This window comes from Henckelia pumila, chromosome 2, assembly GCF_033568475.1.
Source record: "Henckelia pumila isolate YLH828 chromosome 2, ASM3356847v2, whole genome shotgun sequence".
NCBI classification, from domain to species: domain Eukaryota; kingdom Viridiplantae; phylum Streptophyta; class Magnoliopsida; order Lamiales; family Gesneriaceae; genus Henckelia; species Henckelia pumila.
In genome coordinates this window covers 53,576,170-53,600,698 of record NC_133121.1, presented here as the reverse complement: position 1 = coordinate 53,600,698, position 24,529 = coordinate 53,576,170, and the positions used below count along the sequence as shown (strand labels likewise).

The 24,529-nt window shown below is 36.6% G+C and overlaps 1 protein-coding gene across 2 annotated transcripts; it reads right to left on the bottom strand.

Moving 5' to 3' along the window:
- Positions 1 to 2,348: 2,348 nt before the first annotated feature.
- On the bottom strand, positions 2,349 to 13,047 carry LOC140877141 (mannosylglycoprotein endo-beta-mannosidase). 2 transcript variants are annotated; one of them, XM_073280667.1, is made up of 11 exons: positions 12,623 to 13,047; positions 12,218 to 12,356; positions 10,251 to 10,478; positions 10,036 to 10,094; positions 7,698 to 7,746; positions 7,157 to 7,387; positions 6,353 to 6,522; positions 6,065 to 6,269; positions 4,224 to 4,892; positions 3,916 to 4,143; positions 2,350 to 3,377 (listed from the first exon to the last, which is right to left on the bottom strand). In XM_073280667.1, the coding sequence occupies exons 1-11, from the start codon at positions 12,772 to 12,774 to the stop codon at positions 2,586 to 2,588; spliced, it is 2,922 nt and encodes a 973-aa protein (XP_073136768.1). In that variant the 5' UTR covers positions 12,775 to 13,047; the 3' UTR covers positions 2,350 to 2,585. The 2 variants fall into 2 exon arrangements, with proteins under 2 accessions (XP_073136769.1, XP_073136768.1); XM_073280668.1 differs by lacking the exon at positions 7,157 to 7,387 and having other exon boundaries at positions 2,349 to 3,377.
- Positions 13,048 to 24,529: the final 11,482 nt, after the last annotated feature.

Below are 24,529 nucleotides of genomic sequence, written 5' to 3'. Positions count from 1 at the left end.
GTGTCTTGGTTGTCTCATTTTAATTATTTTCATCTTCAGTTATTTTAATTTTTATTTTTTCAGAAGTTTTTATTTTAAATTCTTATTTTATTTAAATCAAATTGGTTTTTATGATTTTGTCTAGATTAAGCTAAATAATTAATTCTTGAGAAATTGACTGCAGTCTCTGTGGGATCGATACTTGGACTCTCTGTCCACTTTACTATTACTTGACCTGGTACACTTGCCAATAGATTTATATCACACCGATTTAGCCTGTCACGTTTATCGATTGTTCTTCTTCGTAGATTGTCAGAAACAAGTTTTCTGAAGTTTTTGTCGGGATCAATTGTTTATTTCTTGAATTTCTGTTGCTAGTTTCGTTGTAAACTAGAGGTAGATCTTCCAAAGTTTGCTACTTATTTCAAGATCGGGCAAATTCTTTGATTTTTTTTTTTTTGTTATTGAACTGATGGTACGATTCAATATAATTGTATTTGCTTTTCGTGCAACTAAAATTCATATCAAGAACAGTCAATTGAATCCCCTCCTTTTCGTGTGAATCAGGTAAGTGGGCTTATTGTTTCTAAAGCAAATTTTATATCCTATGCTTCGTTTGTTATCATTTCATTTCGTCTCATATTTCTTCTTGTCTTTTCTGTAAGTGGGCTTTTGTATGTATACTTATTGATATTAAGTTTGCACACTTATACTTTTTAATAAGTGGGCTCCTATATATATTTTAAAATGGTGATGTTCCTGTTTTTGAAAATCCGATCGTACACAATTATTTCGTGTCTTTGATAAGTATCAGATTTATTCTATCCCATGTGATTCCTTCATATGTCTTGAGATGTTTTGCTTTAAAAATTCGATCATATCTCATGTGCTTTCGTGTCCTTTGAATTATATATGTGTTATGCTTTGAGATTTCAAACGACACTATTATGATTTGATTTTGAAGTGGAAAGGAAACATGAAAAGATGAGATATGACCCCTACACGGTGGGTATAAAATCGTTATATGGCCCCTACATGATGGGCATAAAATCGTAATATTGGCCCCTACATGATGGGTATAAAACTGTTTAGTTCATCCTACCTTAAGGGTATTACCCTAATAGGAGATCTAACAAACCATAATTTTTCATGTCAATCCTATAATATTAATTATGCATACGTGTTGAGATGTGGACCCTTGGATGAATGATTTGGGTATTACCCATAAGGTAGGATTTTATTAACCGTATAAAACCGTTATATTGGACCCTACATGGTGGGTATAAAACCGTTATATTGGCATCGCCCCTTAGAGGAGTAACATATAGGGGACAAATTTATATGGTCCTTACACGGTGGGTATAAAACCGTTATATTGGTCTCGCCCCTTAGAAGAGTAACATATAGGGGACAGAAAAACAAACCAGGAGTAATGAAATGAAGTTTCAGTGCCTTCTCTGTGTTAACGTTCTGATTATGACATGATTTCTGGCTCTGTTTTGAATTCTGTTTATGTCCTGTTTTGATCCATGTCGTGACATATCCTGAGACATGTCCCATCCAGAATCATGTTTATACATATATTTTTATTTTGTACCGTGAGATGAATTTCAGTATCATATTTATACGTTCATGTTTCGTCTCTGGTATGTTTCAATGTTTTGTTTGAGTATTGTATTTATCTTGCCTTGACTCGTATTGTGACATGTATTGAGACATGTCACGTCCAGAATTATTTCGTATATATATTCTGTTATTTGGATGTACGAACGTCTTCCACCTACTAAGTGTTTCCCCAAACGTCACCCCTTACTTTCCTCCCCAGATAGGAACGAAGATCAAGTGAATGAGGCTGAACAAGACATGTTTTGGGGTTGGTGATGAAGTTTCAAGAAAAGAAGACCTTTAAAATTGTTTTTACTTCGGTTTCCATTATATTATCGCTTTCGCACTCATATTCCGTATTGTAAAGACAATTCCGTCTTATGAAATAGACTGATTTTGGCAAAAATTGTACTACGAGGTTTGTTGTTTCAATTTTAAATTGTTAAACAACGACGATGTCAACTAGGCCCAGTTTCGGGGCGTGACATCATATACCTTGCAGCACTGTTAACTCTCCGTAGCTAATCCAATACACCCTCTAGGCTCTATTGTCCTGCACTAACTGCTGCATGTGAGCGCACAACATTTTCTTCTTTTCCATCTTTTGTTTTGTGGAATGATTTTGAATACCTCATGAGAAAGCATATTATCAGTTTGTTACTTGGGCATCTCCTTAATCACTACAGGATGCCGATACCGGGATGTTTTAATGTGTTTTGAAGCCGTGATTGTGCGGAATGGGCGAAAAAATAAAGAACATCAAAGACAGTGACAGAAGGCCACAATCGTTGCAGAAAATCTCAGCATGAGTGCCAGCAGCTAATATTTACTATCAAATATAATGTTTTACACACAAGGTACCCATGCATTTATAACTTCACAGATCAGTATGCAAAGGTTATAGTTTGCATACGCATAACACAAATAACCGTGAAACAGCATTCAAAGGAGAGCAATGAAGAGAGGGCATCATCCACCAGAGCAAAAGTGCTTATCTGCAATTAGAGAACAGTATGCCCACCTTCATAGTTCCAACCATGAAGTGTGATTCGGGGGGTAACGCCTGGTGGGACATCAAAGTTAAGGGTTATTGCCATTACCTCACCCGGTACCATTGAGAAATAGTTGTCCGAGTAATGAACAGGCAATATTCGGGTGTCTTCACCTTCTTTGTTATCTTTATTTGAAGCATGGACAGAGAAATGAAGGAAAAACGCCACCCCGATCCCAGCCCCATTGACCTCAGTAACTTTCACACCACTTGTGTTGGTTGAGAAGTACTGCAGTACCTTCTCAAGTAAACCACGCTCATGTTCTCTTCCAGGCACACAGTGCACACCTTCTGATTGCATATCAGAATCTCCGAGTCTATTTTTCTCAAGTACATTATTGTGGAGTAGAGTTCTGGAGTCGGGTTTTTTTGATGTGTTCTCTACATGCATCCTGACTTCATAGCTGGAGCCTCTTATGTAAGTCATGGAAGTAATTTTTAGGGAAACTTTATTTTTCTTGTACGGTTCCAAGAGCTTGTAATCACCCCCTGTAAGATGTAACCAATAAAAGTTCCTGGATAACAGCCTATAGTCTTCTCTTTTATACAGTTTAAGAAGAAGAAAATAAACAGGCTTTGGATTGTCAGACTTGGGATACTTCATTTCAGAAATGGACACTGTTTTTTTGGATGGAATAGTGAGCTTTTCTAAGACTTCGTAGTCGAGGCATGCTCCTTCGAGATCCCAAACTGAGGATTCTATAGCAACATCAGATAGTTCCTTCGATGTGGTATTGACCACCTGTAATACCCAGAAATTTTTATTTCGATATGCACATTGAGTAACTTGTGGGTATGTAAAGGAAAACAGGTAGTCAAGGGAGTATAGTGGGTATGCAAACTAGCCTGACAAAAACATTCTTCAAAGCGTTCACGAAAAATATATTTCAATCATTATTATTATACATGATCCTGCATAAGAAATCATTAAAACTATTATATTCCTTGAAACATTTTAGTCGATGAAAGTAAAGAAAAATTTCTTTACAAATCATTATGCAGACAAAAACGAGATCAAGTAATTGTCACTTCTGCAAAATACATTTACAGGATTAAGTGATCCGAAAAGTAGATTGATTGGATGGATGTTAGATCAATCTTATGCGATAGTTTAAAATCTTTTTCACTCATGTTTCATGCCAAAGAGCGAAGGACACAACATAAAATTTTTTCTTAAACTGCAAATCGATGAGAAAAATATTTTGACATAGAAGCAAACTAGAGCTAAAAAAAAATGTAGAATAAAGAGGACAATTTATTTTAAAAAAATTCATATTAACCTCCAGATAATTTGTTGCCAGATTTAGCTGGACATGAATTGGTTCTGCAGCACAACGACAACCATAAAACCCTGCCGTTTGCTCATGGAGATGGTCATAGAACTGGCCCCTTAGACCCGTCCATGGATTTTGAGTTTTCCAAATCAAAACACCAGTGTATTTGCTCCACATACGCGAAGTCCAGCCCTCTAAGAGAGCTCTGTATTGAATATAATTAACCAATTGCGCCTGAAATAGAAATTTAGAGTTGAAATGAACAAAGAAACCGGTTAATAAATTCAGAAATCTCAAAACATTGCAGTATATACCTTAAGACAGAAGTCATCAATATCTGTCGGTGTTCCATACAATAAAATCTGATCATGAACCAGCCCTGGTTTTGAATACGGGATGTACTTATGATAGTCCCATATAGGATTTGGCACTTCTTCTACGTAGCCATTATCTAATTTATTGAACAAAGGAATCTGCCATCCCTCCCGAGGTAGAGTTGCTCTGATAGTAGCTGCCACAGGCATCCCTACGGAACCGACCTCAGGATTGAAACCATAGTTGTAAAAATCATCTTTAAAAAAGTTCTCTGGATTCTGAATTTCATATGGCCCATCAGTAAAATCACCCTCCCCATTAGCAAAGCCATCCCACATAGATCCTTGGACGTAAATTCGTGTGCCATCAAGATATTCACCTGGATCCTTAGAAACAGGGTAGATATCTTCTTTTGAAAATTTCAAGTCAGTGGAACTTTCAAAGTAGGGATGGAGCTGTAAATCCTTTTTCAAAGCTGTATTAATATCATCTGGCGGAACTTGCTCATTACCTCCAACCCACAAAGCAAGACTAGGATGATTTCTTAGAAGTTTCACAGTGTCCGTGGCACATAACAAAAAGAGGTCATGGTCCAAGGGACCATCTGGATTTGACACTGGAATCCCACGTCCATCACAATCCCCGGTTATCCAGAACTCTTGCCAAACCTACAAAATTGTGGTTAAAATATTAAAGGTGATCATCTTCCATTCCCAAGTTGATCTGACCAACTAACTTGGAACTATGAAATTCTAGAGACAACCGCTACATTTTGAACAATCCACAATTATTTCTCAGAAGCCATTAATTCAAGTTCAATGAGTACATCGGTACAGGAAAAAAAAAAAAAAAAAGAGAGGATTCACTATCAGTGTTTGTTGGTACATATCCATTTTTTCTAAAGAATCTATGTCAGTGTTTGAAATCAAAATTTGAGATTTCGAGACAAATTACACCCATTCCCCTGTGAATACAAAATATACGAAGTAAATTCCACTTCTCTTTTGCCCCTTCCAATCCAGCACTTCTGCATCCCACCACTCACTAATCACAGCCCTTGTTGGCTGATCATACACAGCACAATAGGACCCACCTGATAGCATTGTTGTGCCAGCTACCGCTTATATTCTCCGACATCTTAAGTGTACTCAGTAAGGTTTTCACCTGAATATAGGATAGCACATTAAGATATGTGTTTTTATAGAATTACAAGATTTTGTTGTTGTTACTACGTTGACTAGTTTTCTCATCTTATCTTTTAATACATAAAAATTATAATGATGAAAGATCTAATTCTTTTTTTATTGCCCGTCTACAGTCATTTTATTTCACTCCTTTTAATTTAAATAATATTATAAAACTAAATTATATTTATTTTGAACATATAATTACTTGTTGAAGTAATTGATTAGATTGTCACTTTCAGCATTCTTTCTTAAATATTTCAGGAAAAGATAAGGGGTGAAATAGTGGTTTTGTCTTTCTTTTCTTTCATATCTGAATTCATCGTGGCGTCACCCATAAGCTTTCATTCATACAAATTATTTCCCAGTTATTGTTGTTTAGTAGAAGACATAAGCATTGATAAATTTTAGCAGATGAACTAAGGATTGCTGAATTTCTACTAAAATTAGTCAAACTAAATAAAGTGTCATCTTTTATGCGTAGAATAATGAGAGAGAGAGAGAGAGAGAGCGAGAGAGAGAGAGAGAGAGAGAGAGAGAGAGAGAGAGAGAGAGAGAGAGAGAGAGAGAGAGAGAGAGAGAGAGAGAGAGAGAGATGCGACTCATATATACACAACACATATGAGACGTTTTGAGAGAGGAGGAAGAGATCTAACCAGAAGACCATAAATGTCACAATAATGATAAAACTCGGGTCTTTCAGCAAGTCCACCACCCCAACAGCGCATCATATTAAAGTTCATTTCAGCATGAAATTTGATGTCAGTTTTATAGCGTCTCTTTGAAAGACGAAGTAATCCATCTGACAATATCCAATTGCCCCCACGAATGAAAATTGGTTGGCCATTGACCTTAAAGAGCCTGTAGAAAAATAAAGGTAAACACATTAACATGGTTTAACATGCATTAACTTTCAGTGGCATCAACCCGGAAATTGATAATACCTTCCACCAGTTGCACTATCTATGTTACTCTCAATCTTACGGAACCCAAAATGATGGCTCCAAGAATCAGACTCTCCAAAACTTTCCACATCAACAGTTATTTCTACATTGTAAAGGGATTGCTTTCCCATCCCATTTGGCCACCATAGATTAGGTTTGTAGAAGAATAGCTGCAGATGATAAATAACCAATCATAGGACTCCTATAAATATGAGCAACAGAAATGATGAGACACAAAAATATGTGGGAACAAGAATCAAACGTGTTAAGCATTAAGTGTGTTTTGGCATCTTGCAATGCAATCCATTATGCAATACTAATAAAATTGCAGATAATCAATTGAGCAGTAAGTGTATTTTCCAATAAAATATATTATTCTATACTAATATAATAAATCATAATCATCAAACACATTAAGCAGTAAGTGTGTCTTGTAGGCTCAAAATGCAAGTCAAAGCGTGCTCCTTGTCAAAATGAACCGCGTTAACCAATAATTTTTAAAAATTAGACCTACCAAGAAACATTTAGCATATGGCATGTAATGTGTTATTTTAAAAAACCAACGAACAACAAGAAACAAAATATTCTCTAGAGTATACTTAAAGTACGAAAACCCTAGGCTCTAAGGCACACCAAGATGTGTGCATTACTCTCCAAGGTGCACGTCTTGAGGTCACCAAGTGCAAAAGCAGCTCTTGTCTGGGCCTTGAGCCCAGATGAGCTCCTTATTTCCTTTCAATGACAGAAAGATAAGTACAGAATGTTCATCGCAAACATGTTACAAAGGGAGCTTAGAAAACCGACCTCTGGCAATGTATGCACCACATGGGATCCAGCAGGTATATACAGGTGTTCAGATTGAAGGTGCTCAACTACACATATATCACCATCAAGGTCAATTCCCACTTGGATATTAAGAGAACACTCAGCAACGGAGTTGCTTTTATTCACCAACTCAACTGTACTATGAAGGTAGGCCCTCTTATAGTCATCAAAGAACGAAGAGACTAAGTGAGGATCTACGATTTTCACTGGCTGCATGGAAGTGTAAGGGTAGAAGTAAAGAATCGGAAAACAAGTAAACTTGACTTATCAGACTTGCAGGTTTAGAGTAATCATTCATTTAAGAATTAGTTCGAGCTCGCTAATGTAGGAATATTGTGGCTTTAAGATCACCAGTCAACTTCATAAAAGATTCTTAGATGATTTCTTTTTCATAATTAATGTAAAATATTTCCAACAAATAACTGGATGAAGTTTACAGACGAAGAAAAAGAAGCAAACACAGATGCATATGACTGCACAGCAGGAGAAAGAATTCAAAAGCCTGGAGAGCAAAACTTACCCCAGTAATACAAAGAGAAACCTCGTCCCAGATGCCAGTGTTCCTGTCCCTAAAATGATTAACCAATAAAATAAAAACAATGTCATGGAATTTGAATGTAAAGAAAGTCACAGGTAGAAATAAATAATAGCTCAATAATTATTATAGTCTGCATCAATCATCAGAATTGATATTTCCACTCAATGAAGTGCTTAGCTTAACAAATATAAGAATCTATTAGTCAAGAGAACCAATCCTTTGAACTCAGAGGCTTATAAATAATAGGATCTTAATCTTAGACATTCTTTAGATTTCACTATCTTCCAGTTTGACAACCTTGGAATTATAAATGGTGCATGGTAACAACATGATACAGTTCAATGGTTTTCTTTCCTTCTATATATCATGGACATTTTGTCAAAACGGAAGAAAATTAGAGTGGAAAATTTAAGTTCTTTTTCACCTTTATTTGCCAAACTGTCGCCAGAAATTTAGCTGAACGTGACTATGTATACACACAAATAAAGATCATTATAAAAAGAGATGAACACCAAACGGCCGAACGAACCACCTTGTGAATCATGAATGAGCTGAACGTGAAGTTATTTGTCTCTTTGTGACACCCGGAGCCAAAAAGTCCTAGGACAGTACATGGTCCGCAATATGGGTGGTTAATACCTAAAAGATGGAAACCCCACCAAAAAGAATGGGCGACGGGTGACATGAATGAACCGATCCCACCGGAATGAGAGGTACAAAAGATTTGATATGTACAACTCATATCAAGAAGGTGCATCTTTTTTTCGGGAGCTTATCACATAAGAACTCCAAAGTTAAGCATGCTCGACTTGGGGCAATTTTAGGATGGGTGACTCCCTGGGAAGTTTCTCAGGGTGCATGTGAGTGTGGACATAAGCACGCTGAAAAAACTCGTCTTGATACAGTGAGACGTTACAAATGGTATCAGAAACTGGCCTGTCCTAGTACGGTGTAGTTCGGGTACGACATGGTCCGCAATATGGGTGGTGACGGGTGACATGAATGAACCGATCCCACACCACAATGAGAGGTACAAAAGATTTGATATGTACAACTCATATCAAAAAGGTACATCTTCTTTTCGGGAGCTTATCACATAAGAACTCCAAAGTTAAGCGTGCTTGATTTGGGTCAATTTTAGGATGAGGACATAAGCACGCTAAAAAGACTCGTCTTGATACAGTGGGACGTTACACTCTTACTCATCAATATTGTTGGAAGTTATACTTTATTGGCTAAATAACATATAATTGAGATTGAATAGACTTAGCTTTTCAAAAAACAGGACTTAATTAGGAATCTTTAATTATACTATGATTTTAATGAGATATATCTCCTCGTGAACTTAGATATCTCAACCAACATAAGAGTCCATATCTTTTGCACATAAAAAAAATAAGAAAAAGAAAAATCAATCACGTTCTCTCCAAAATTTTCCACTTTCTATGTACATTAAGACTTATTTAAGTCCTCAAAAACAATAACTATGAGTCAAATCCAAGTATCACTACAAGGCCACCGATTTTTATAATCATCACCAAAATTGAAAGCTAACAATAGGCAGCCAAAATGGTGAGGAAAAGTGAGCCATTAATTTAGCTTCTAAACAAAAGTCTATTCCTTTAACACAAGGAAAAGAAAAAAGTGAAGAATCGAAACTGGCTGAAGCCAGTACTCTCCTTGGTTGGGGTATGTACAGCATTGCAGATATTTACAGCCCTTCAAAAAATTGAAGGAAAGGATTATCCAGCGAACAAAAAAGAATTTTAAAGCAACATAACTAGCAGAGAAGAGTGTTGGCATACAAAGTGTTGAAGCAAAGCTTTTGGGGAAGAAAAACAAGAACTTACCTTTTCTCTTTTTTTTTATCATCAAATAATTTTCACCAAAGAAAACAGGGAAAGCATCAGATTAAAAATGTATGTAGTAAACTGGTTCAGTTTAACACAGGAAACTCATCTCTGAAATAAAATTTAAACAAAAAAATTATATTTCTAAATAGCTACCAAGTCAAGAATTTAATAGTGGAGAGGGAGTAAGTGGGGGTGTGAGGCCAAACTAATATGAAGAATTAGAAATGAATTTGATATTTGCTTGCTTGATCTGCACAAATGCCCCCAGTATCCCACAAAATAACTCTTCCATCAACTGTAATCAGAATGAGTGATGTATAGAATCAACATTTCAGGTTTATTTCGATTTGGTGTGGCATAAAAATGGTTTTCCTTCATGGATGAGCTAAAGTTAAAGAGAAATACTGGATTCCATGATGACCTTTTCATTTGACCCTTGTGTATATTATGAAAATCATGAACTTTACCGTATGGGAGTCATCCAATCCCAACCCTCAACATATTGTGCCGCGACATCTTTCCCAATCTAGCATTCACAAAACAAATAGTATATTTAGACACCATTCTGATAGCCCATTAAAGATTGCATAAACTCGATTCTGATCATCACTTTGTGTCATGAGGGAGCTACCAACAGCAAAAAACTTAGTTACAAACTTAGTTGTCATAAATCACATCTAACCTCATGATCACCACCTTGACCACCTTCAGGAGGAATTTTTCCAGGATGGTCAGGTGGGTAAACCAGCACAGCCAGCAGGTTTTTACCATCTGGATTAAGAATGTCTGTTACATCAATACAATGTCTGCGGAACATTCCCTTCGGCAGGACCACTTTGTGGCCATTTAAATAAACATCAGCTGAGTAATTTATCGCCCGAAAATTTAGGTCCACATGTTGATTAGTTGACTGAAATCAATTTGTAAGATGAAAAATTAGAAAAGAGTCAGTGATATGGGAATATGGGATTGAGAAACTTCCAACCTACACTAAGAAAGCATTTAAAAAGAAGTAAATTAATGATTGAGTTGGGATAAGTTAATGGCAACCCAATAAACTCTGTTTTCCCTCTCCTGATTAACCTACTCCTGCAGCCAACAGAGAGCCCGGAATCACAAACACTATCAGCACCAGAAAATAACCATTATCACACTAGTCAGTTGATATGCATGTGAAAGTATTAACCGGAGTACCATGCAAGTGAGAAAAATTACTATCACCTACAGAGTCATAGCTTCATCTATGATCTTAAGCATTAGATAGTAACCAATAGTTTATGAACCCAACACAAAACTTTAATATATGCACCAGAAAATAACCATTAACAGAAAACTTTAACATCAGTGTTTGGGTTTCAAGTTTCAATCATTCACGCCTACAACCTTCAGTTTCCAATCAAACCCAATGATTATTTTACAAACAGACATAAATTAGATTGTTTGTAATGAGAAAATGATAAATGATACAGAATTGAGGGTCTTTTATATAGGCTTAGATGTGATAACTAACAAGGAATAACTTCGTTGACATATTTCATTAATTGGGGCCAATAGTCGCAGGTTCATTAATAGAACCATGCAGCATTCACCATGGGACAAGTAAAGAGCTGCAATAAAAGATGGGGAATTCATCAACGAGTCTTGATGAAAAAACAATCATTTGGGAATTTAGAAAATTGTTAAAGAGTTGCAGAATTTATTGCAAAACAACAAATATATGAAGTTGTTACAAGGTAAAAGTTTCGGAATTGGTGGGCAAATGACTAGTCCAAACAATGAATAAGTGGTTAGTTACGAGTTAGATTCAAAGCGTCGTAGTTAATTTGGGGATTACATCCAGTACTATGTCAACAAGGAAGAAGTTCACTGATTTGAGTGAAGATATTTTCAGATGGAGGAGGATGTGACCAGACAAAATTTCAAAAATAAAAAATAAATTACATGATATCTTATATATAACCGTACATGCTTTTTTACATCAAGATTTCATCCCTCTACAGTAAAAAAAAAAAATTAAAATTCACTTTAGTATCCAAAGAATCACCCTGGAGTTCATCTAATGTTTCCATCAGTTTCGATAATTTTGTTCATTTAAATTCATTCATTATCTTGACTTCAAATATGCAAAAATCCTCGTAAGACTACCCTTTATCCAACTTGATATGTCAATTCCCAGAATTTGTAACTCCACTTATTCAAACATTCTCATCAACACGATATCAAAGTATCCTTGCTTAGTTTTCGGATTTCTGAAAGTATGAATTTTGACTTGTCGTAAAGAGCATAAGCTTTAATGGTCAACTAATCATTTCTGATACCAAGATCACAAATGTTAACTTAGCAGGTTTATAGTTCACTTGCCACTCTTGATAATTCTCAGAGACGGGGATAGTTCCTCGTCAAATGGACCCCATGGAAACAGTCAGATCATAGAACAAGTAAAAAGAGCAAGAACAATTTTGCACTTTGATTGCTCGTTTGACAAGAAAATTAGTTGTACTAATAACAAATTTAAAGATTTTTCACGCAGATATTATATAAACAGAGAAACATATATCAAGAAGCACCAAATTCAAGTATGAAAATCACTAGTTAGCAGCAGTACAACGTGTCTAAGCAGAATCAAATACAGGCCAAAGTACCACATACCAGCTTGCATTCGAATGTAGTGAAAAACCAGAAAGTATAATATTCTCTCCCCGATTCTCCAATGTCAATAATCGTCTCATTTTCCAACCCATAGAATGGATCACGTACAAGATTGTTTTTCACAAGGGTTGCCAAAACACTGCACATCAAAATCATCCATCTTAAAAAGGGTAATAAGATTTTTTTACAAAACCCACTTGAAAAAAGATAAAAAGAAAACAATATTAAACTTATATAAACTCGGTGGCCCGCAAACAGAGCAAATGCTGGTCGAATATTGAAGCTTCGCAAATCAATCAAAAACCAGAAAATCCAATGCATTCACCCAAATGTGCATGTTTACAACCGAATAAAACAGAGACATTGAACTCTACAGCAGGAATTCGAACCAAACAATTAACTTACGTTCCGGGAACGACTGCTTCCATCCATGATGACTGCTGAGCAGACGGTGGGTGAGTAGTTGTGAGATCAACTCCCGTGAGGTCGACCTCAGTGGATCGCGCCGCTAACCAACCTCCGTCCAGCACTCTCTTGCCTATAACCTCCTCCGCCATAAAAAAGATGCGACTTTATCACTCTGTAGCTTGGAATGGAGGAAACCACCAGCCTACAGAGACAGAATTCGGTAGAGCGTGGTCAAAAATATTAAAGGGTCTTCGGCCTTGCCTTTAACAAATTTGATGGATATCATCGTCTCTCCTGTTATGAAAAATGACAACTGAATTGAATTCGTTTGTCTATCTTTTTTCTGTGTGACGGTAGTATCAAGACGTAAGATAAGAACATGGCAATAATTCAGATAGTTGGGAGTGTTGTTTTAGCTTTTCAGTTCACGTTTATTTAGGGAGATAGTTGGGAGTGTTGTTTTAGCTTTTCAGTTCACGTTTATTTAGGGAGGCAATTGATATTTACGGTGTGTTGGGACGTTTAAAAAAATTAAATTTGGAATTGGATTTGGATTTGGAATTGAATTTGGATTTTAAAATCTATGGAATTAAAATTCCATTTTGTGTTTGACAAAAAGTTAAAATATATTTTGGAATTTGATATTATAAATTTTGGATAAATGATATTTTATAAAAAATTATAAAAAAAAAACTTAAAATATATAAGTAAAGTATATGAATTTATTATTAAAAATAATTTTATTGCTTTATAAACTCAAATCCCGTGAAATCCCGTAAAATCCGACCAATTTTGTCAAGATTTCACATAACTAATTGAAATACCATCAAATCCCACCAAATACCAATCCCGTTTTGAAATCCCAAGTTGCCAAACTGTGAAACGGTATTTTCAATTCCAAATCCCATCAAATCCCGTCCTATTCTCGTGATCCAAACACAGTTTTAGACTCTATTTTGTGTTATTTATGTGTTAAATTTAATCACAAGTGGATTACAAATAATACAAAATGATGTGTTAAATTTACTCACAAGTGGATTATAAATAATACAAAATGGAGTATAAATATCAACTCTCTTTATTTATCTTTTCCATATTTATAATAATTATAACTAGCATAATCGCACACGCATTGCGTGTGTATAAAATCATATAATATATTTAATATTTTATGTTATATATAAATATTATTTTTTCAATAATATTTAAATTTATTTTTTAACATTTATTAAATAATATAAAAATAAATTTAAATTTTTTTTATCAATTTATCTTATCTACAATATTTAGTTGAAAAAAAATATGAAAATTTGAAATATCAAAATTTCAAAAAAAAAACAAATAAAAATAAAATTGTAATATTTATATTACATAAGGGCAATTTTGGCAATTTAAAAGATGGTGTCTAAGGGATAAATTTTTTATATATAAGGAAAGATAATACACTAGCGAGACACATCATCTCACTTGTTTGAGTTTGTAGAGTAGATAAGCACTCACGTATGATCGGGTTATCGATTATCCCTAACAAAACATTCTTGTGTGTGGTTTATTTATTACTGTGGTTTACGCACTATTGCGGTAGTTCGAGAGTTTATCCAATCCGCACCGAAAAATAGCGACAGTTGGTTCTCACGTCGTATAAAAAAATAATCCATAAAAATATTTTCAAAAAATGTATCGAATCTTTTTATTTTAAAAATGAAAATTATTATTTTTTAAAATTAAAATAGTACGATAGAAGATATCGGAAGAAAGATGAGGATAAGGAGTTGGATGGTTAAAATAATGAACATTTATAGCTGGATGGTTAAAATAATGATCGGACACCATTTTTAAGTCATTAAAACGTTAAACATGATCAAAAGGTTATTTCATAAGAATATCAAGTATTTTATTGAGTTCGCAACCAAGGAATTTGGCTTGGGAACCACAGAAGGGATCAAACCTTTCGAAGTGTAGTTCAGAAACACCGGATTGATCAGAAGCAAGTTCAGTGGCACCAGAGAGATCGAATCATCCAAACGTGAGATCAGAGCATTCGATCAGAATTAGGGCACCCGGATTCTAGGTGTCAACGTGTGATGACATGTGGGTTATATGTGAGTTCGGAATGTTCGAAGTGCTGATCGGATCGTTCGAAGACGATCAGAGCTTCCAAAATCCAGATCGGAGCTTCCGAAGGCCAGTGTCCAAAGTCGTGGCATACATAAAGAGTTCAGAGCTTCTAAACTAGGAGCTCGTTTGGATTTTGTAGACATTTTTTAAAATAAGTGCTTTTAAAAGCTATAATTTTTTGATTTTAAAAAAGCTCTAATTTTGACTTAAAAAGTGCTTATTTAAGCACTTTTTTAGTCAACCAAACACCTTGTTAACTGAAAAACACTTAAAAAAGTGCTTTTTTGGCCTGACTTTTGAAACCAAACGGGGCCTAGATATCAGAGCTTTCGAACTCCGTTTATAAATAAGACGAGAAATCCTCACCGTAGTGTGTGTTTTGAGGTGTGAGTTTGATACAATGTATATTTCCATGTGTTTTAGTCTTATACTCGATGGTTGGGCAATAGCAAGAAGCTTATGAGATCGTAGTGAAGTTATGCCTGAGAATTGAGGCCTTCAACATTAAAGGGTTAAACGACGGATATAGGTATAGTCCAAGAACCTAGTAATTATTGGGAGTATTTCTTAGCTTAGTTAAGACCTTTAGATCCATGTTAGTGATATGGTAATCACTTGACTGTAGGCTTGGACCTAGACCTTGATTGTACTTGACCTATTTGGTAGAGATAAGTATTGAACGAGATATCCAGCGAGTATGCATGTTTATATGTCGTATTTTATGTGTCATGATATATGTTTTACTATTTTATTCATATGTTGCATGTACATCACGTTGAGCCGTATCTCCTTTTAGATAGCTTTTTGAGTAGGGTCGTTCAGCCCTACACTCTTGATATGAGGTCTGACACCGGAATACGTCTTAATGGTGGGGACTGATGCTACAATGATCTACACGAGTGCCTGAGATACTCAGCGGAGTTGACCCCAGATGGTACTACGCACTCATGGCACCTAGTCTAAACAGGATTGATCTTGTTACACAGTATACCCAGTCACATCACTTGCATGTATCACATCGATTTTTACACTCATAATTTACGTACTGAATTTTAGTCGTTCATTTCCTTGGTTTAATATTAGACACCCGCGGGGTTAGGCGCGGAGTCGCTGACCACAGTGGAGGTTTTTCTTTTTTGGTACAGTCGTTTTTTTGGGTCCAGATACACATGTTCGATTTGGTTGTATAAGTTTAAATTTGTTTCTTTTGTTGTCTCAGTTGCTACCGGTTGTATTATGTCGGTTTTGATTGTTTACTTGGTTTAAGTTTTCGTCAATTATTTCTCTGATATTTTTTTATCGTTTTAAGTTATTTGTGTGCCTAAATTTAAATAATAGGTGATCCAGACCAGATCATTATATTTTGCCACATACAAATTACAGTAAATGTAATCCATAAAAAATGTCTAAATAAACAGGTTTTTATTTAAAAATGAAAGTTATAAAATGATATGATAGAAGATATCGAAAGAAAACTAATGAATATGGAGTTGGATGGAGGAATGTATTTTTAGAATTATTAAAATTGCTCAACTGACATATCAAGAATTGTTTATGCAAAGTGGACGAAGTAATTTATTTGAGGAGGAATTGCGATATGGATGTCAAATGACATTCATCGTCATAATTACTATTAAAATTGCATAATTTGATGTGAAGTAGATTTGAAAATTCACTCCACTTTTTTTTTACCAAGCAATTCGGTGAATTTGAAATCAACGATCTCAAATTTATTAAACCAAGTGTACCACGATTTTCATGAATTAATGATTATAATAAGAAAAAAAATCCATTTAATTTTGAAGCAAATTCTACATCAAATATAATTATAAGAAAAAATATAAATTTTGCAATGTGCTTGCAATCAACCTACATTATAGACATTATTTAATTAGTTATTATAGTTTTATTAAAAATATATGAGTATATATCCTGATCACTAAGCAATGACATATTATTAAAAAAAAATTGGGTGGAGGCATATTATTTAACATTTAATTCTTTATCATTTTATTTTTGAAGTTAAAATCAAGTGTATTTGATGGTGTCATGTTTTAATTAATAAAATAGTTAATTTTTTTTAATAAGATTTGATAAATAAATAATCCAATTAAAACTATTTATCATTTATAGAGCTCAACTGCTAATATGTAGCCCTAAAAGGACTAGTTTCATTTATAGTCTATTAAAATTCTTCTATAAATACCTTGCATTCTCTCTATTTTGAGATAAGTGAATTTAGCTCCAAAAAGCTCTCTACTTTTCATTATATATTGGAGTTGATCGCTGATTTGGGCGTCAGAGGATTTTCTCCAAGTTACACGTGGTGCCTCTAACGTCTTCTCGTGCAGTAGATGAAAGTCCCGCAGAATAAACTTGTTGAATTTCAGTTATGTCGGTTGATCTGCTAGAGCAAGAGACCATTCAAATATTTTATACCCTGATTTGATAGGCTACCCGAATCTCGTCATTTCAGGTATTCATTTTTATTGTCCACATCAGCTTGGTACAATCTTTGGAAAAATCATCTATTCACTAAGGATACGGATGCAATCACATGTCGTCTGTAACACCGAGGGTGTTAAGGAGCCCACCTCTTGACTCCCAAGAACAACAATAGTTTCTTATCACTCATAACTCTTTGAGAGAAATGATGGAAGAGACCATCTCGTGGGCCGAAGCCGAATTAGTAGTTGTAGTAGCTCGATTCTTAATTAAGTTAATCAATTGTCTAAACATATTTAATTGATAAAAAATGATTAAATAATCCTCATTTGGGTTTATAGAGTTGAAAATCGGACTCAGAAAGAAACAGTCCAGAGAGCCCCAAGTATTCGAGTAGTTCGGAAGCTCCAAAGTGTGGATCGAAAGCTCCGAACATGTTCGGAAGACACTGACCAAATTTTTCGGTTGTGAATAATTCTAGCAAGCGGAATAAGTAAAGTAATAGTATATGGACAAAGAGTCTAAGTATCGATCCCATAGAGACTGTAGCACAAGGATAAATTCAATTAAATTGAGACAACCAAGACACACGAAAATATCAAACTAATTTATGTATCCACGTGGCACAGAATGAAAATCATGTTTATTCCAATCACGGTAAATTTTCCTATGTTATTTAATAATCTATTTCTAAAATTGCTAAACCTATTCAAGTTTAACGGATTAATTATTTTTAATTCATTCTGATCAAACTCAAACGCATTCAATATTAATGAAAATTCAGTTTTCATCTAAAACCGCATACTGAAGCCGATAATTATTTCTAGCCGGTTTAATCATATGTTGATTAATATCTTTGAAGTTATCTTTAATCAATCCTCTTTCGATTCGTGATTAATCAACAAATATGTGACTAGGTGATCAGGCTATTCACAAGAAATATGAAACGAACATAAATTAATAATTGAAAATATTCAGAATAAATCAAACATGCACCATGTCTCAAACATAAATTAGTTTCAACCCAATCTCGTGGTCTTGGTTGAAGAAAAACTACTCCATAAAAGAAAACAATAATTCAAAACAATGTTTTAATCATCAAAAGAAGAAGAATTCAAACGAAGAAGATGAAGTGTTCTTCCAAAGCTTCAAATCCTCGAAAGCCCTAGCCGCCGTCTTCAAAATATGATTGAATGGACGAATCTGATGAATTTTTGTATATATACATCCCCTAGAGTCCATAACTTTGTTTTCTTTCAAAAGGAGTTCGAAAATAGAAAATTTTTCCCCGCGATCGCGCTCAAGCGGCAAAAACACCAGCTCGAGCGCACAACTTTTTGTTTTGCTCCCAAAATTCGTCGGACGCGCTGGAGCGCAGGAATATCCCGCTGGAGCACGTCATTTTCTTTCTACAGGGCGCGAGTGCACCCTGGGTCCTCTCTTCTTCGCGCATAATTCTTAAAAAACTCATATCTGGAGTTCTAGCCCTCGTATCGAGCTAAAATTTGGACAACAACTTTATAACATTTAAACTTCACTTTGAACGGTGGAGATCGGATTTGGATAAATCTAACATCATAAATAATTTTTGGACAATTGCTTCTTCGTAATTCCTTCTTTGTCTCTTCTCTTGTGTCCAAAAATCATTTTTTCTTCATTGTACCTACAAATAAACTAGAGGAAGTGAAATAAAGACAATATGCATGAAAGAGAATAAAATTAAACTTAAATGACACTAACACAACACGAATACATGCCAAATAGACTCAAAAACTTACACAAAATAATGCATGAAACACACTTATCAATTCTCTCATACTTAACTCTTGTTCGCCCTCGAGCAAGATAAATGACAAAAAACATGTAGCGACCCAACCTGAATCCACTACTAATAAGAGAATTAAAGCTTAATTAAACATGCAATTTATACTAATCAGAAATACGCTGCGGAAAGCTTGAATAGATGTTGACCGGCAGAATACAGCCAGTTAAATAAATTCAGTATACAACCCAATCGAATAAATATTAACAACAATAGAACCTAAAACTAATCATGTTGTCCTCTCTGGTAACCAACTACTCCAAGTCACTGAGCGCACCTGCACCTACACCTTCCCCGTCGAATGGGGTGTCCAAATATACAGAAAACACTGGACGTGAGCGACTGCGCTTAGTACGAAAGCAATGATATATAAACATATATGCAATACGTAAATGGATTTAAAACCCTGGTAAAACAGTCTGCTCAGGGGCGCCAATGAATATATACTACCGTACTGGATAGCTATTCCGCGGGGTACTCGTATACTCCTCTATCACCATAGCATCAATCCCCGCTATCGCGGCGTCTCCCGGTGATAGACAAAACTGTGAGGGCTGAGCCTCCCCATACACTCGACTCACCTCTCTCGAGATGCAGTCTGGTATCAGAGCCAAGCATTTGCTAAAATAGTAAAACATGGAATATAAGGCAAATACAAATGCAACATATAAGAGTATATATCATGCCGGCTATCTCGGTCAGTACTTACATACCTCACTAAGGCAGTCCTAGAATCATCCCTCTGGGTTCCAAGCCTATCATCCAGTAGTACAAGTCTACAATGCAAAGTACCCATGCATCACTAAACATGCTCTAAAATCCTTAACTAAGCTAATAGATACTCCATAATATTTTTAGGGAACTCGGACCATACATGCGTCCGTCTTCAGCCTGCTGATGGTGATAGCCCCAAAACATAGGCACAGCTTCGCTACAATCCCCGTAGCGTTCCGCCACTCCTGGATTTCCAATAGGACGCCTAGGAACCCCTAAAACCGACTAGAAGGAGCTAAGAACAAGAGAGGGAAGAGAAAACTGAGCAAATGAGCCTTGGCACCCCCTTATATAGACGGAGATCGGAGCCTCCGATCGCACGTTCGGAGCCTCCGATTAGATCGGAGCTTCCGATCTCTGCTTCCGAACTCCCTCCTCCAACCACTTGTCTAGCTTCTAGAGGACGCCTGTCGACAGTAGTTCGAAGCCTCTGATCCCCTCTTCGCAGCATCCGATCCCTGACGTCACTGCTTACGCATTATTCAGACAGCTGGCTCTACATCCGATCGAAGCTTCCGATCTGAGTTCGAAGCTTCCGAACTCACCAGAGCTTCCAATCTGCTCGATAATCAAGCTCTTACCGACCCAATTTTGATCGTTATGAGTTCGTTTGTAAACTCCTTAAACTCATAAAAAAATCCCTTAATCATGTTTACTCGATTAATTACCATTTAATCGTTAATTCTTGATACGGGTTACTACATTCTCCCCCCTTAAAAGATTTGTCCTCAAAATCTAGGGCAATCTTGAGAACATATCATAAATCCAAACTCATCATCTAGACTGGTAGATCTGATTCGAAACATCGGGTCGAATAATTTTCGAAAATTCAGACCGCACTAAAACCTGCAATGGTTTAACCCTCACTGAATCACATCAAGACTTCCAAAGTAGGCTTAGAACTCAGTTTCTTGTTATAAATTCACATGCATTGTTAAATGGTACTATACCATCGACGAATAATTTCCTCAAAAATTTCATGCACGACAAGCAGATAGAAGAGTCCTTCTTCCTAGCCGCAAAATCAACCTTAATCTTAAAATGAGCTAATACTTTTCATGACTAATACTGAACCTTGACATCATGTAATCCACTAATTAGAAACATCGCTAGCTGCACTTAAATTTGAAGCCCCGAGTCGTCCTACCGACTTTGTATGATCATCAGAACTCTTATTAGATCACACATGATTTTACCCCGAACTTACTGTTCGATCAACTCATGCGATCTCAAATACTGACTGTATCATAATAGCTATTGACTGGATGTTACCAATATCCCTCGGACATCTAACCCAATACCATGAGAGTAGTGTAGTCTCCTGACTTCTTTCCGTATCAACCCTAACTGAAGTATTAACGCCAACTGCGAATCTTAGCGATGATAATTCCTGTCAAGATCTCAACTTGACATCAACTATCCCTATCTCTAATCAAAATTCCGCAACAGGTGAGATGACATGACACAAACGCGTTGTATCCCTATTGGTCTAATACTGACATCGCATCCCTGATGTTATTGCAGGTGTTAGCCAACCGTCTAACAATTCTAATCTTAACATTAATTACTAGAGATTACCTTATCAGAGTACTCACCCAAGTTACTCCCCTTCACTAAGGATGAAGTTCTCACTTCCAAACAGGAATAGTCTTTGTAAAAAGGAATGGCCAGTACCCTGCCACTCACTAGCAAAGTGCTAACATTGCTGCACACCACTCTCTGTATCTGACCACCTTAGATTACATCTCTAGTGATATGATTATAACTTGTGAAACACCCAACTGATCACGATCCATTGTGATCCGAATCTCACTACTAGGGATATCCTCTTAATGATTTCCACTAGTTGTCTTGCCATGGATAACCAAAAGTTTTTAAATTTCCTAGCATCAAAATACGTACCTTTCATACTTATCCCATTTGATGCTAAATTACACTCCAAAACAATCACCAACTAAATAAATAGATGGCTAACACCATCCTTGGCACTAGTAGTCTGTGTCATATGATTGTATCTATCTCGTCCCTCGAGATAACATCTGAACTCATAACAATAGTTATCCTACCATGGATAACAATTAACCCTTGTCAACTTGACTCACCACTGGAATGAACAAAAACTGGTTCACCTCTATCTTACACAAAATCCTCAATGCTTTCAGCATTCCACTAACTCCTAGATCAATCCAATTCGATTACATTATCTCAATGGCAAAACACATCAGAACACACTGAGAACTCAACGACAAAAATCCTGCCAGACCCTGAAAACTAGGTCTTAGCTGTTGCCTCATCCCACGACCAAACAACTGATGTTAGACTGCTAATGCACATTGAAATTCACAATGCCCGTCGTAGCACAGCTCGATGGCACTCTCTAAGACTATTGCTGGGAATTCCTAAGCAAAGTATTAGGCTAACAGTCTCCGAAAACTGTCGCCTACCAATAATATGGAACAATCATTTAATCCCATGTCCACAACTGGTTCACTCATTGCTAATACTAAGCAATGCTCAGATCAAATACATCCCTTCCTAACAAATAATACGTGTCTTAACTATCACTAATAACCTCATCACTGCTACCAGACTAGTCATGACCACAAGAGTCAAACTATAACCACTTCCTGTGATCAATAGAAACCCAAAAGTTCCATCTCCTGCACCCTTGAAGATCTCCTATGACTAGAGAATCCTTAATGCACTCGAATTGATGTGTCTAAACATTACCATGGATAAACTCCTAAGCACACCATCTCATCGTACCATCCCAAGTACCTCTCGATTCAATACATCCCAAGTCAACACTGATTGAAATAAACCTATCAGTTAAGTCGATCCACTGCAGCTCATACTTAGCCCAGCATGATTAACTAAATGTAGTCAATTACTCGCCAATTAATGATCACTAGTAACTTAACATGGCTCGATCACGACTCTAATCTTACTGCCACAATTTTGCTAATCCCAAACACTTGGAATCACAAAATTCACATTGGATTATCATTTCTATCTCTAACAGAGTCAGAAGATATATAAGGGTATTATACTGGCACAAACCTGCACCATTCTGGACATACTGCTAACTGCCTTGTCTATTCGAAATGAACACCAAGACTAGTTAAGCACAAAACAGTTTACAATCCGATACCCTCGATCATCCTGTCTCAAGGAACCCTAATAGTATCTTTTATTAAATCAGACGATTCTCATAATAACCACCGGTAGGAATCCATGTACCTACTAGCCGTCTAGTGATATCTCCAATATCGAGGGTCAAAAGCCTATCTGCTCAGCATAAACACTTGTTAAGGAAAATTCCTCTCGAGACTAATTCTGACAGTAGAAATCCAAAACCTGCATCTTTGAAAAAAGCCATACGATAACTAACTCTCCATACCACACCTGGTATCTATCCAAGGTCACAACCCGCTGCAACTGTTGCCAAATCCCTAGACTGAGTAGCCTCCTCTGTTAGCCGTTCCTGAAGCACGAAAGCTTCCAGGCAACCTCTGAAGCACAAAAGGCTCTCAGAGTAACACTGGCGTAGGGTCGCCCTCCTCACGTCTAGTCCCGGTCATAGTCCACAACTAATGGTGTAACGTCCCACTGTATCAAGACGGGTCTTTTCAGCGTGCTTATGTCCTCACTCACACGCACCCCGAGAAACTTCCCAGGGGGTCACCCATCCTATAATTGCCCCAAGTCAAGCACGCTTAACTTTAGAGTTCTTATGTGATGAGCTTCCGAAAAGAAGATGCACCTTCTTGATATGAGCAGTACATATGAAATCTTTTAATCCCTCCTCAATATGTAGTCCCATACCTACACAGTCTCAGAATCCCCTCTCATTCCGGCACGGGATCGGTTCATTCATGTCTCCCTCCGCCTAGAAACCTTTCAGGAGCCGCTCATTGTCTGTGCAACCTCTTGGCACCGGCGATCACTCCCCGCCTCTTCAGCCCCGGGCGTCACATGCCCACCAGCTTCCGTTTGGTTCGTCCCCGAACCATACCGTACTAAGAGAGGTCGGCTCTGATACCATTTGTAACGTCCCACTGTATCAAGACGGGTCTTTTCAGCGTGCTTATGCCCTCACTCACACGCACCCTGAGAAACTTCCCAGGGGGTCACCCATCCTATAATTGCCCCAAGTCAAGCACGCTTAACTTTAGAGTTCTTATGTGATGAGCTCCCGAAAAGAAGATGCACCTTCTTGATATGAGCAGTACATATGAAATCTTTTAATCCCTCCTCAACTATGTAGTCCCATACCTACACAGTCTCAGAATCCCCTCTCATTCCGGAACAGGATCGGTTCATTCATGTCTCCCTCCGCCTTAGAAGCCTTTCAGGAGCCGCTCATTGTCCGTGCAACCTCTTGGCACCGGCGATCACTCCCCGCCTCTTCAGCCCCAGGCGTCACAAATGGTATTCCTTGACCTGGTACCCTGACGAAAATCCATCATTACATGGCAACAACCTAAAGAGATCAAAACAGTCAACTGTTCTAAAAGAAAACTGTCTAGAACAACTCTCATGCTCCTGATGAATTACCTCATCTCTGGCACTAAACATAGTAAGCTGATTAACTGAATCATCATAGGAAAACACCTAGAACTAACCACATTGTAAGTACTTAAAATCTGATTACTCCAAAAACCTATGATTCACAATAGTTGAACACTGGTCAACTAAAACAATTATTGGAATTTATCTGTATGTCCCAATACTGAAAAATCTTT

Excerpts from the sequence above, each read along its gene's own strand:
- LOC140877141 (XM_073280667.1), bottom strand. The coding sequence starts at position 12,774 with ATGGCGGAGGAGGTTATAGGCAAGAGAGTGCTGGACGGAGGTTGGTTA. Across the intron at positions 12,357-12,622 it reads GAAGCAGTCGTTCCCGGAAC|TGTTTTGGCAACCCTTGTGA; the intron begins GTAAGTTAATTG and ends TTTGATGTGCAG. Across the intron at positions 10,479-12,217 it reads CTACATTCGAATGCAAGCTG|TCAACTAATCAACATGTGGA; the intron begins GTATGTGGTACT and ends AATTGATTTCAG.